This window comes from Macaca nemestrina, chromosome 17 (genome assembly GCF_043159975.1).
Source record: "Macaca nemestrina isolate mMacNem1 chromosome 17, mMacNem.hap1, whole genome shotgun sequence".
Taxonomy (NCBI): Eukaryota; Metazoa; Chordata; class Mammalia; order Primates; family Cercopithecidae; genus Macaca; species Macaca nemestrina.
In genome coordinates this window covers 38,269,850-38,284,033 of record NC_092141.1, presented here as the reverse complement: position 1 = coordinate 38,284,033, position 14,184 = coordinate 38,269,850, and the positions used below count along the sequence as shown (strand labels likewise).

The 14,184-nt window shown below is 45.6% G+C and overlaps 1 protein-coding gene across 1 annotated transcript in view; it reads left to right on the top strand.

The window, feature by feature from the left end:
- LOC139355386 (ribosomal protein S6 kinase beta-1-like) overlaps positions 1–14,184 on the top strand; it is a 45,630-nt gene that overhangs the window by 29,988 nt on the left and 1,458 nt on the right. The window contains exons 7-11 of the mRNA XM_071081911.1: positions 6,492–6,541; positions 7,251–7,892; positions 7,995–8,208; positions 8,682–8,807; positions 9,923–10,001. Coding sequence (XP_070938012.1) covers positions 6,492–6,541; positions 7,251–7,377 — 177 coding nt within the window. The 3' untranslated portion in view covers positions 7,378–7,892; positions 7,995–8,208; positions 8,682–8,807; positions 9,923–10,001. The remainder of the gene's footprint in view (positions 1–6,491; positions 6,542–7,250; positions 7,893–7,994; positions 8,209–8,681; positions 8,808–9,922; positions 10,002–14,184) is intronic.

Sequence of the window (14,184 nt, the reverse complement as noted above, 5' to 3'; positions counted from 1 at the left end):
TAAAAGAATAAATCCAGTGATGGAATCAGGTGGTGGTGGAGCAATTGGAACGCCATCAGGATGTAAACTGGAGCCGTGGTTCATATCACACTCCCAAATCACTCCAATGAATCGAACAGAAAAAGTGAAACAATAAAAGTGTCAGATGGAAACAAAAAAGAACATTATGTTCCCAGCGTAAGATCGATGGAGCAGCCAAAAAGCCACATGTTCAATCTGCACAACCAGAAGAAATCAAAGATGGGTGATGAGGAGTTTGAGGGTAGTCACCCCAATAACCCAGAACCCAGAACCTGACTGAAGGAGAGAGTCGGTTTCCAGGAAGAAGTGCCACAGCAAACGTATATGATTGTGATTTCCCCAATCCCTCTCCGAAGAAACCAATGACCATCTCCTCAGGAAAGGGTAATTCCCAGCCTTTTTGAGGGCTATTGGATATAAGGCCTGAGTTCACACTGATGCCTGGAGACCCAAAGCTTCACTGTGGTCTCCCTGTTAAAGTGGGAGTATATTGGGGCTAGGTAATAAATGGAGCCTTTGACCCAGGTCTAGTTCGCAGGGGGTCCAAAGACCCACCTGATTTTCTGTCTCCAGATGTATAATGCAATGTAATATGACATGGACATACTTGGGCGTTGGAAGAACCACCTCTGCTCCCCATCATTGCGGTCAGGGACTAGGATTTTGCCCTCCTTAAAAGCCATTAGTCTGTTATTGTTTCATGTTTGCTGGTTGAATATGAGACTGTTGAGTCAGAGAGAAAGGACTTTATCGGACCACAGCAAGCAGTATCAGGGTCATGTCTGCATCCGTTCACCTTGCCCCCAGTTCCCACAGAGGCGATGAAGAGGATCCAGATTGATGCCTATACATAAAGTGGGTTGTGTTACAGGGGAAAAATCACTGAGTTTAGGGAATCCACCATTTTTTTTCCTTCAACTTGTGTTTTAAGTTCCAGGGTACATGCGCAGGATGTGCAGGTTTGTTACAAAGGGAAACGCGTACCATGGTGGTTTGCTGCCCAGATCAACCTATCACCTGGGTATGAAGCCCACCATCCATTAGTTGTTTTTTCTGATGCTCTCCCTCCCCGAAACCTCTCCAACAGGCCCCAGTGTGTGTTGTTCCCCACCATGTTTCCCGTGTTCTCATTCTTCAACTCCTACTTAGAAATGAGAGCATGCGATGTTTGGTTTTCTGTTCCCGTGTTAGTTTTCTGAGGACAACAGTTTCCAGCTCCATCCATGTCCCTGCAAAGGACATGATTGCATTCCTTTTTATGGGAGTCCACTGTTTCTTTTTCTTTCCCCTCCCTCCCTCACTTCCTTCTCTCTCTCTCTCTCTCTTTCTTTCTCTTTCTTTCTTTCTTTCTTTCTTTCTTTCTTTCTTTCTTTCTTTCTTTCTTTCTTTCTTTCTTTTTCTTTCTTTTCTTCCTTTTCTTTTCTCTCTTTCTTTTGAGACAGAGTCTTACTCTGTCACCCAGGCTGGAGTGCAGTGGCTCAATCTCAGCTCACTGCAACCTCCGCCTCCCAGGTTCAAGCGATTCTCCTGCCTCAGCCTCCTGAGTAGCTGGGATTACAGATGCCCACCACCACACCCAGCTAATTTTTGTATTTTCGGTAGAGACGGGGTTTACCATGTTGGTCAGGCTGGTCTCAAACTCCTAACCTCATGATCCACCTGCCTCGGCCTCCCAAAGTGCTGAGATTACAGGCATGAGCCACCGTGCCTGGCCGGAAATCTACTATTTTTATAAGCAGTATGCAAATCTACTCTTTGTCCTGGAAGGAGATGTTAGCTCATCTCTCAAGGTTCACTGCTGTGTGTACAACCCTGAGAAATCTCCTAAGTAGAGAGAAGCAAGGTCTTGTCTTCTCAGCATATTAGTAAGAATGTGCAGGGATACTCAGAATCCAGGGTAGATGGCTTCTCCCAATAATTTCTTCTTTAGACTGTAAAATTAGGGCCATCATAGTGGAGAAGGCCAAGTAGAAACCTCTGAAACTACTCCCTCCTCCTCCATCCAAGAGAGTAAATAAAAGACAGTATGACACTCCAGGGAACACAGCAGAGATTAAAGCCACCTTTGAAGACTTCATGAATGCAGCAGTAATGTTTTCCCCACTTAATTCTGACCTTAACCAGAATGCAATGGTCCATTGTAAGTGAAGTAGAAATGGTAGAAATGCAGGAACTTCAGTTCCTGAAGGATGTGGCAAACTCATCCTAGGAATAGCCCCAGTTGTGCTTGCTGGGTTACAAATGGTATTTTTGTTACAGCAGATTAACATGGCTTTAGGTGTGTGCTAGTGTTAGCCATTAATCTGGCCAATGCATTTTTTTTTTTGTTTTTTGTTTTTTGTTTTTTGGTTTTTTTTTTTTTTGAGATGGAGTCTTGCTCTTTTGCCCAGACTGGAGTGAAGGGGTGTGATCTTGGCTCACTGCAACCTCTACCCCTCAGGTTCAAGTGATTCTCCTGCCTCAGCCTCCTGAGTAGGTGGGATTGTAGGTGCCTGCCACCATGCCGTGACAGAAGGACATAAATTGTGATGATTTCATGGACATTTATCACTTTCCCAATCAATACTCTTATAATGTCCTATGCCTGTCTTTAATCTCTTAATCCCATCATCTTCATAAACTGAGAATGTATGTCGCCTCAGGACCCTGTGATGATTGTGTTAACTGCACAAATTGTTCGTAAAGCATGTGTGTTTGAACAATATGAAATCTGGTCACTTTGAAAAAAGAACAGGGAACAAGGGAGATAACCATTAGGTCTGACTGCCTGGGAGCCAGGCGGAACAGAGCCATATTTCTGTTATTATCGATAACGGGTAAGAGAAATATTGCTGAATTCTTTTCCCAGTAAGGAATATTAATAATTAGCAGCCCTGGGAAAAGAATGCATTCCCAGGGCGGGTCTCTAAAATGGCCACCCTAGGAGTGTCTGCCTTATGCAGCTGTAGATAGGGATGAAACACGCCCTAGTCTCCTGCAGCGCCCCCAGGCTTGCTGGGATTAGGAAATTCCAGCCTGGCGAATTCTATTCAGACCGGTTCTCTGCTCTTGAACCCTGTTAAGATGTTTATCAACGACAATGCGTGCACAGCGGGATATGGAAGTTCATTAGTGATTCTAGTTTCGCCCTGACCTTGTGATCTCGCCCTGACCTTCTGCCTTGTGATCTTTTGTTGCCCTTGAAACCTGTGATCTGTGTGATCCACACCCTATTCGTACACTCCCCCCCTTTGAAACTTCCTAATAAAAACTTGCTGGTTTTACGGTTCAAGGGGCAACACAGAACCTGCCGACATGTGATGTCTCCCCCGGACAGCCAGCTTTAAAATTTCTCTCTTTTGTACTCTTTCCCTTTATTTCTCAGACCGGCTGGCACTTAGGGAAAATAGAAAGGAACCTACGTTGAAATATTGGAGGCTGGATTCCCCTGATAATAGGGTTTTGTCATGTTGGCCAGGTTGGTCTTGAACTCCTGACCTCAGGCGATCGACCCACCTCAACCTCCCAAAATGCTAGGATTACAGGCATGAGCCACCACACTTGGCTGCATTCTTATCCATTCCTAACTGGAAGAAGTTTACATTCATGTGGGATGCACAACAGTACAGATTTACAGTCCTGCCCTGGGGTTGTGTTAACTCTCTTGCATTCTGTAGAAATACATTCTGAAAGGACCTTGACCATCTGAACACCCCGGAATATTACACTGGCCCACTATATCAATGACATGATGTTACTTGGACCAGATGAGCAAGAAATACAAACACTTGTTGGAGGCCTGGGTAAGACATGTGTTCCAGAGGGTTCTACAAAGATTCAGGGTCCTGTCACACTAGTGAAGTTTTAGTGGCTTCAGGCATAGTGGGGATATCTCCTTCCAAAGTAAAGGTCAAATTATTCCATCTTGCACTTCCCACCACTAAGAAGCAAGCATAATGCCTGCCAGGCCTCTTTGGGCTCTGGTGGCAGCATATTCCCCACTTAGGAACACTGCTTTAAACCTTACCAAGTGACAAGGAAATCTACCAGCATTGTGTGAGGCCTAGTACAGGAAAGGGCTACATAGTGGTTTCAGGTTACAGTACAAGCAGTCCTGCTTATTGGGCCATGTGACCCATTATATCATATGGTTTTAGAGGCGAGATCAGCCTGGCCAACAGCGAAACCTCGTCTGTACTGAAAATACAAAAATTAGCCGGGTGTGGTGGCACACACTTGTAATCTCAGCTACTTGGGAGGCTGAGACAGAATGGTTTGAACCCTGGAGGCAGAGGTTGCAGTGAGCCAAGATGGTGCCACTGCATTCTAGCCTGGGTGACAGAGCAAGACTCTGCCTCCAAAAAAAAAAAAAAAGAAAGAAAATGCATTGACCAGGCACAGTGGCTCACACTTGTAATCCCAACACTTTGGGAGGCTGAGGCAGGCGGATCACAAGGTCAGGAGGTCGAGACCATCCTGGCTAACACAGTGAAACCCCGTCTCTACTAAAAATATAAAAAAATGAGCCAGGCGTGGTGGCGGGCACCTGTAGTCCCAGCTGCTTGGGAAGCTGAGGCAGGAGAATGCTGTGAACCCAGGAGGTGGAGCTTGCAGTGAGCAGAGATTGTGCCACTGAACTCCAGCCTGGGCAACAGAATGAGACTCAGTCTCAAAAAAAAAAAAAAAAAAAAAAAAAATCATGTGAGGTTTATGCCAGCCCCAATAACAGGCACGCACCACCCCACTTGGCTAATTTTTGTATTTTTGTGGAGACCAGGTTTCGTCATATTGGCCAGGCTTGTCTTGAAATCCTGACCTCAGGTGATCTGCCCACCTCAGCCTGCTTAACTGCTGGGATTACAGACATGAGCTACTGTGCTGGCTGAGGAGGAACAATACTGAGACTGGTTCATAGATGGTTCAGGTTATACTCTGATGTGGTTACAAGCTGAAAACAAACTCTGCTAACTACACTCTCTCTCAGGACTAGCCCTGAAATGAGGAGCGACAGGAAATCCCCCCAATGTTTAGAGATTTCGGGAGTGTGCTGATCACCTGCTTTGTGTAGAGAGAGACACGTGGCTCGAGGCAAAAGTGTGTATGAGCTCATGGCAGTAGTGAATGGCTTCACTGGTTGCTCAGAGGCCCAGGAAAGAAATATTAGAATATGGGAGGCCTGGGGGTATGGGGAGACATAGGTCCATAGATCTACAGCAACAGACATGAAATGTGAAGATCTTTGCATCACATGCTAATGCCTGCTCCTAGCAGCCAGCATGGGATAGGCACTGAACAACAGGGGTGCACTAGGCACAATGACCCAGCCAGCTGCTACCAGTCACCACAGGGCTGGCACAGTGTGCTCATAAATGGAGTTTATTAATCCACTTAGGCTACAGCAAAATGCCACAAAAAATGTGGCTTCAACAACAGAAATTTGCTTTCTCACAGTTCTGGAGAAAGTTCAAAAATCAACCTGCCAATAGGGTTGGTGTCTGATTGCAGATGGCTGCCTTCATCCTGTGTGCTCACATGCCCTTTCTTCAGTGCATGGGAGGTGGAGGGGAGGGCCGGCGCATGCAAGAACAAGTGCTCTCCATGTCTCTTATAAAGGCACTAATCCTTTTGGATCAGGGCCCCGCCCTTATGACCTCACTTAAACTTAATTACTTCCTTAGAGGCCCCATCTCTAAGACCAGTGGATCACCTGAGGTCAGGAGTTCAAGACCAGCCTGACCAATATGATGAAACCCCATCTCTACTAAAAAAAATAAATAAATACAAAAATTAACTGGGCATGGTGGCATGCACCTGTAACTCCAGCTACTCAGGAGACTGAGGCAGGAGAATCGCTTGAACCTGGGAGGCAGAGGCTGCAGTGAGCTGAGATCACACCACTGCATTCCACCCTGGGCAACAGAGCAAGACTCTGTCTCAAAAAAAAAAAAAAAAATCTTTACCTTCTCCCTGCACCATGCTGATGCCCAGGGGGCTGCTTGGAGGCTGCCTCTGTCTCACCTGCTGGGGTGCACAACCCAGATATTTCTTCTGTGTCCTCACCATGGTGGGTGAGAGGGCTGTGGTATATTGAAACCTCCCAGGGCTCTATTCTGGGAATGCATCACAGCTTTCCTCTACCTTGGCTTCTTCATGCTTGTTGGGTATGAGAGGAAGCTGGGGAAAGCCTTTCTTTCTGTTTTTGAGACAGAGTATCATTCTGTTCCCCAGGCTGGAGTGCAGTGGCACGATCTCAGCTCATGCAACCTCTGCCTCCTGGGTTCAAGCAAATCTGCCTCAGACTCCCAAGTACCTGGGATTACAAGTATAAGCCACCGGGCCGAGCTAATTTTTGTATTTTTAGTAGAGATGAAGTTTCACTATGTTGGCCAGGCTGGTCTTGAACTCCTGACCTCGTGATCTGCCCGCTTTGGGCTCCCAAAGTGCTGGGATTACAGGTGTGAGCCACCACTCCTGGGCCCATCTCTTTCCAGAAACTGAAGAAATCCCTCTTCATGCTGAAAGAGCTTACCAGCAAATTCAGGTAAAGCTTTTTCCCTCCTCTTATACCTCCTAGCCCTGCCCTATGTACCCAATGTCTGGGTTCAGGGGATGGAACTGGCTATGCATATGGGGTCTTCCCAGAGATGGCCAGGCACAGAGGGATCCTGGGTCAAAAGTTTGCCCTTAGAGTGTGTCACAGGTCAAGTCACGGAAAGCAAGTCCTTCTTCCAGGTCTGCAGGCCAAGCATGGGGTGGTCATGGGAGTTGGTGACAAGGCTGGGGGGTCAGAGGGGACCAGAAGGGGGTCCAGCTCCATGTTCCAGCTGGAGAGGGAGAGCCTGGGCCTGGCCCTCCATGCTGTTGTTGCTGGGTGCTGGGTGCCAGGTGCTGCTTGCATGGGACATGTATCTCTGTGTATGTCCTTGGGCAGGTATGCCGCGTTTGGCCTCGGCTCCAGCGAGTACCCTTAGTTTTAAGCCTTTGCTCATGGCCTCATCCAGAAGCTGTCCCACCTGGGGGCCTCTCAGATCACCTCAACGGGGGAAGAGGATGAGCTCAGTGGGCAGGAGGACACCTTCTGCAGCTGGGCCGTGCACATTTTCAAGGTCGGTTCCTAGCCAGAGTTGCCTCACAGCAGGGACATGACAGAGGATACGCGGGTAAAGGCACGTTGTACAGGCACGAGGGGACGGAAAGTGCGACTGGGCCATACGTGAGTCTGCACTTCTCTTCCTTCTTGTGCTGCCTAGATGTGTTACAATTTGCAGACGAATTCCTTTGAGATGCTCCCATAGACTGAGGCCACGTGTGTCGTCTGCATTCTCCATCTCCATTATGTTCCTGGATCAAGTAGAATTTGACCAATTTAAGGAGTAGACAATACAGGGGGAACAGAAAGGAGAGAAAGGAAGGGAAATTCTTTGCAATCCTCTCGGACACCATGGACACCAGGAACAATTTCATCATGCCACGTCATTTGTAGGCAATCGCCAATTGCTTGGGATATGGAACAACTGGACTCTCATTCACAGCAGACTGGAGTGTAAAATAATCCAACTTAGAAAACCAGGCAGGGCGTGGTGGCTCACGCCTGTAATCCCACCACTTTGGGAGGCTGAAGTGGGAGGATCACTTGAGTCCAGGAGCCTTGAGACCAGCCTGGGCAAGATCGGAAAACCCTGTCTCTACATATAATTTAAAAAACAAATTAGCCGGTTGTGATGGTGCACAGCTGTGGTCCCACCTACGTGGGAGGCTGAGGGGTGAGGCTCACTCAACCCCAGGAGGACAAGGCTACAGTGAAGTGTCATCACGCCACTGCACCCCAGCCTGAGCAACAGAGCAAGACTGTCTCAAAAAATTAAAAAATAAAAAGAAAGAAAAACTGCTTGGTGAGTTGTAATACAGTCAAATATCTACGTCTGTGTTCTGGCTTTTCTACTTCTAAAAAGTTAGCCAAGAGAAAGGAAAACATGTTTGTCTGTTTTGAACAGCTTTACTCACCGTAGCCCCAGGCTGGAAACAATGCAAATGGTCACCAACAGGAGAAAGGAGAAATGAATCTTGGTTTTCATACAACAGAGTGGCCCTCAGCAATAATAAGGAGCTGGGCCACAGGAAACAGGAATGGGCCTCGCAATTGAGCGGAAGCCAGATCCAAACAGACACACGCTGTGAGAATTCCGTTCGAGTCAAGTTGAACAACAGGTCAGAATGGCGTCACCCTTGGGGGTCACTGACTGGGAGGGGCACGAAGGAGTCTTAAAGAGGCTGGAAATGCGCTGGATCTGGTTCTGGGTGGTGGTCGCACAGGTGTTTACCTCCATTAAAAATAGGCCGAGGCTGGGTGCAGCGGTTGACATCTCTAATTCAGCACTTTGGGAGGCTGGGGTGGGAGGATTGCTTGAGCCCAGGAGTTTGACACCAGCCTGGGCAGCATGGCAAGACCTTGTCTCTACTAAACATCAACCAAATGAGTGGAGCATGGTGGTGCACGCCTGTAGTCCAAGCTACAGGGAGGCTGAGGCAGGAAGACTGCTTCGGCCTGGGAGGCTGAGGCCACAGTGAGCTATGATCGTACCACTGCACTCCAGGTTTGGTGACAGAGCAAGACCCTGTCACCAAACAAAACAAAACAACACTCAAACAGAAAACCAGGGTCTACATTTTCCTCTACCTAGACAATATCTCCGTAAAATACTGCTAAAAGAAAAACTCTCCCAGAGCCCAAGGAGACACAGGCACTGCTCAGAGTTCCAGCAAATCAGCACCTTAGCATCAGCTTGAGCCTGGGAGGTGAGTCACAGGTAAGCAGTCCACTAGTGAGTCCAGCCCATAAAGGAGGGCCTTGTGCTCCATGCCCTGCCTGGAGGGGCCACGGTCATTCCTACTATCCATCAAAAGTTCAATGGCTAAACAATGTGTGCAAAATACATAAAATGTGCCAGGTGCAGTGGCTCACGCCTGTAATCCCAGCACTTCGGGAGGCCGAGATGGGCAGATCACAAGGTCGAAGAGATCGAGACCATCCTGGCTAACATGGTGAAACCCCGTCTCTACTAAAAATACACAAAAATTAGCTGGGCATGGTAGCGGCCCCCTGTGGTCCCAGCTCAGGAGGCTGGGGCAGGAGAATGGCATGAACCCGGGAAGCGGAGCTTGTAGTGAGCCGAGGTCCTGCCACTGCACTGCAGCCTGGGCAACAGAGCGAGATTCCCTCTCAAAAAAAAAAGAAAAAAAAAAAGGGAAGCAAACTGGGTATGTGCCTTTAGAGGTGTTGTACATTTTCAGCATTATAAATGAATAGAAATGAATAACAATACTTTGGTCCATAGATTTTTGGTATCTTAGCTAGTTTTGGATCTCTTCCACTAAAGGGATTGCCTCTTGAACCTTGTTAGGATTGTAAGTACCGAAGGCAAACTGCCTGGGTTTGAATTTCCTTCTGTCCCTTGCACCATGCCTGGATTCAATTTCTAGCTCTGCTTATTAAGTTTATTTAAGGAGATGATCTTTGAGCAAATGTCTTAGCTTCTGTTTTCCCAAGTGAATGGACACAATAGTTGCTACCTTGTGAAAGATTCATACAATTGACCAGCCTTTACCAAGCAGCATCAGTGTTCAGTTTTAGTCATTGGTGATTCTGGATTTGGAGTGTGAGGGGGTGCTGGGGTAGGGGGTGGTGTGTGCCTGTAGCACTTAATTGCATGCAGAAAGGAAAAGATACTTTTGATAACCCAGAGGCAGCTTTTCTCTGCTTTTGTTTCAACAGGGAAGAAGGGAGTTTGGTGAGGGAAAGGAATTCTGTTCAATACTAAGCTCTCTTCCTCAAAATCAGAGGTAGATAGAATGTGGAATAATTTACAGAATTTCTAGACTTCAACAATCTGATTTTTCTCTTAATTTGTTTTTATTTGTATAGGTTGAGACTGAGCTACAGTTAATCTGAGGCGACGTTCTGGATGCACTGGACAAACCCCTCATTCCAGCAGCTACCACTGGCAAGTCCAAAGTTTTCTATTATGAAATGTAGGTTCTATACTAACAACTAACAAGTGTACTTCAATAATTTTAAACACTCTCAGGAATAATTGCCTTTGTGTCTTTTTTTTCTTAGACATTTCACATTATTTTCCTTATTAAATAAAACCAAAAATCCCACATAAATTAACTGAGGAGCCTCTAAATATCAACAAAATTATCACTTGAGAGACTAGAATTAAACAAGCAGGTGGTTCCAAGAAATGGCACAAGTGTATTAATCACAAAATAAACTTTCTTTTTCCTTTTTTTTTTTTTTTTTTGAGAGGGAATCTCGCTCAGTCGCCCAGGCTGGAGTGCAGTGGCCCGATCCCAGCTCACTGCAAGCTCCGCCTCCCGGGTTTACGCCATTCTCCTGCCTCAGCCTCCCGAGTAGCTGGGACTACAGGCGCCCGCCACCTCGCCCGGCTAGTTTTTTGTATTTTTAGTAGAGACGGGGTTTCATCGTGTTAGCCAGGATGGTTTTGATCTCCTGACCTCGTGATCCGCCCATCTCGGCCTCCAAAAGTGCTGGGATTACAGGCTTCAGCCACCGCGCCCGGCTAAACTTTCTACATGAAACATTCAGCCAGCACTGTGCAATGTGTGGCCGTTTGAGGGAGGGGAATGAGATAGGTCCCATGAAAGCAAAAGAATATAAGTAAAGCAAAAGCTAATGCAGTTTTATAATAGCCTGACCATCTTTTTATTCCAACATCAACTATCCTTCTGACATTAAACAATTATTTTTAAATAAAAGTTGGAAACCTACATAGAAGAAAGTCATGATTCTAAAAAGGCCAACTTTTAATCTTACTTTTCTTTTCTAGTATAGAACCTACAATTCATAATAGAAAACCTTGCTGCTGGAATGAGGTGTCTGGCCAGTGCATCCAAAACATCACCACAGATTAAATTTAGCTGTCTCAACCTGAAAAAATTAAAAATAAATTGTAAAAAATCAGAGTGTTTCAGTTTGGAAATTCTGTGAATTATTACACATTCTATCTACCTCTGGTTTTGTGGAAGAGAGCTTAGTATTAAAGAGAATTCCTATCCCTCTCCCAACTCCCTTCTTCCCTGTTGAAACAAAAGCAGAGAAAAGCTGCCTCTGGGTTATCAAAAGTATCTTTTCTTTTCTGCCTGCAATTAAGTGCTACAGGCACACACCACCTCCCACCCCAGCACCGCCTCACACTCCAACTATAGAATCACCAACGACTGAAACTGAACACTGATGCTACTTGGTAAACGCTGGTCAATTACATGAATCCTTCACAAGGTAGCAGCTATTGTGTCCATTTACTTGGGAAAACAGGAGCTAAACATTTGCTCAAAGATCATCCCCGTAAAAGAATAAGAGCTAGGATTTGAACTCAGGCAGGGTGCAAAGGACAGAACAAAATTCTAACCCAGGCAGTTTGCCTTCAGTGCTTACATACTTAACAACGTTCAACAGGCAGTCCCTTTAGTGGAAGAGATCCAAAACTAGTTAAGATACCAAAAATCTATGGACCAAAAAAACTATTGCCACTCATCTCTATTCATTTATAATGCTGAAAATGTACACCACCTCTAAACACATATACCCAGCTTGCTTCGTTTTTTTTTTTCCTTTTTTTTTTTTTTTTTTTGAGACTGAGTCTCACTTTGTCCCTCAGGCTGGAGTGCAGTGGTGCGAACTCAGCTCACTGCAAGCTCTGCCTCCCGGGTTCATGCCACTCTCCTGCCTCAGCCTCCTGAGTAGTTGGGACTACAGGCTCCCACCACCATGCCTGGCTAATTTTTTTTTTATTTTTAGTAGAGACAGGGTTTCACCATGTTAGCCAGGATGGTCTCAATCTCCTGTCCCCGTGATCCACCAGCTTCGGCCTCCCAAAGTGCTTAGGTTACAGGCGTGAGTCACCGTGCCCGGCTGCTTGCTTCCCATTTTCTATGAGCTCATGGCACTACTGTTGGACCTTTCTAGGTTCCTCTCATGTTCCTGGAACCTCCTTTCCACTGTAAAACATTCGCTCACCCTTTCTTCCATAATTGCATCCTTATCTTAGCTAAGCAAAACTATTTTCTGAATCAACTATCTCCCTGATGGCTTTTCAAATAGAGACTGCTGTAGGAGACGAAAGGTTTCCATGTTCTCCTAGCTCCTCACATACTCAGTGACTCCTCTCCTGTTACTCCAAACCCTTCCTCCTTACAAGCCGATATTCTACATTCTATTTCTCAGTTTCTGTCATCAGTAGATCTCTAGGCCCCTCTCCCACATTCAGCCAACCTATCCAATACCTGAGATCACACCAAGGTGTGGTGTGGCCACGTTCCAGTCAACAGAGTTCTTTGCTTTCTACTCCAAGACTTGCACTTGTCTGTATCCCTAACTGTGCTGCTCCATACTAGAAGTCTACATTGTAGTGCTCCACTCTTGGCCCATGGCTTCGTCTTTTAGTTCTTTTTCTCTTCTTGTATCTATTTAGGGACTCATCAAGACATCTACACTCTTTCTCTCTTTCTTTCTTTTCCTTCCTTCCTTATTTCCTTCCTTCCTTCCTTTCTTCATTCCTTCCTTCCTTTCCTTCCTTCCTTCCTTTCCTTCCTTCCTTCCTTTCCTTCCTTCCTTCCTTCTTTCTTTCTGTCCTTCCTATCTTCCTTCCTTCCTTCCTCCTTTCCTTCTTTCTTCCTTCTTTCCTCCCTTCCTTCCTTCCTCCCTTCCTTCCTTCCTTTCTTCTTTCTTTCTTTTGCATGTTTCTCATCTAAGACATCCAGACTGGAACTTTTCACATCTTCTCCCAATGTATCAGTTGCTCTCTTTGCTTCCTTCTCCCTTTTGTAGCTAGCCCAAGTCCCACAGTGTAACTCATGGACTTCTTTCTTCACCTCTTTCAACTTTCTCACTTCCTCATTCCTCTGGGACACAAAACTTGTCTATTGGTCATCGAAATTATTTGACCCAAAATATTTCATGGTAATGGTAACATCAATCCCAGCTTACAACTTTATCTTTAGGGACATGATCTCACATTTTTGCCCACTACTGCAGCTTCCAGGAGAAAAAGATAATTCGCTTTTGCCCTGAAATATTCTGTAGCCTAATCCACATAAGCAAAAGACAAAAATCTGCCAAGATATAAAATGTGTACTATATATACAGTCATCTGAGCACTAGGCTGTGACCTCAAATGTCAGTCCCTATGGCCAAATTACTGAGAGACGTAAGCCTGAGAACTAAGCCAGACACTCAAAAGAAACAAGCCTCCCTTTTCAGAGACATTTTCTAAAACCATAAAAATAAAAGGCAAAACTTAGGACATATTCAGGTAACAGCAACCTCCTTCCCCCAGAAAATTTCTGTTGTATAAAACCCAAAGATTAAAAACTACGATATTAGATTTAAAAATAAACCTGAGTCTTTCAATAAAAAGAAGAATGGGACAAAGTTAACCCAAACCACTCATCATTTTTCTGGAAATACAATAGTTCCCTTTTATCTGAGAGGGATCCATTCTGAGACCCCCGAGTGGATACGCTGAAACCATGGATAATACCAAACCTGATATATACTAGGTTTTGTTCTATACATACCACTCATGGTGAAGTTTAATTTATAAACCAGGCACAGTAAAAGATTAATACCAGAACAACTGTAACATACACTAATAGAAGTTATATGAACATAATCTCCTTTTCTCTCAAAATAGCTTACTGTACTGTAACACTGGTAACTAAAACTGCGGATAAGGGGGGACTATTGTACAACAGTCTCACCATTTCCCGCTATTTCCGAATCATTTTTAGCTTGTCTTCTCCTCCCTTGTTTCCTTCTTTCTGTTCAAGGCTGCTGATTCTTCTCCAGGAGGCTCTTCTAGCTCCAATCGCATTCTTATATGTAAAAGATAGGAGGTTTCTTTCTTCAGCTGTCAGCTCCACATCCATCCCTGCTACTTTCTTCATTGACTCCACCATTTCTATAAGGGAAAAGCAAAATCTGTACACCTGCAGAATTAGCACCACATGGAAGCTGCCGAAGGGTTTTCTGCCTGTGTCCCCTGGAGGGGGGACATCACTTCTCCCCTGGACAGGAGCCCGTTAAGCAACACTTGGAGGAGTCAAGGAGTGCCACACCAGAATGTAGGGACCAGTGACTTCAGGGAGTGCTGGGCAGCAAGT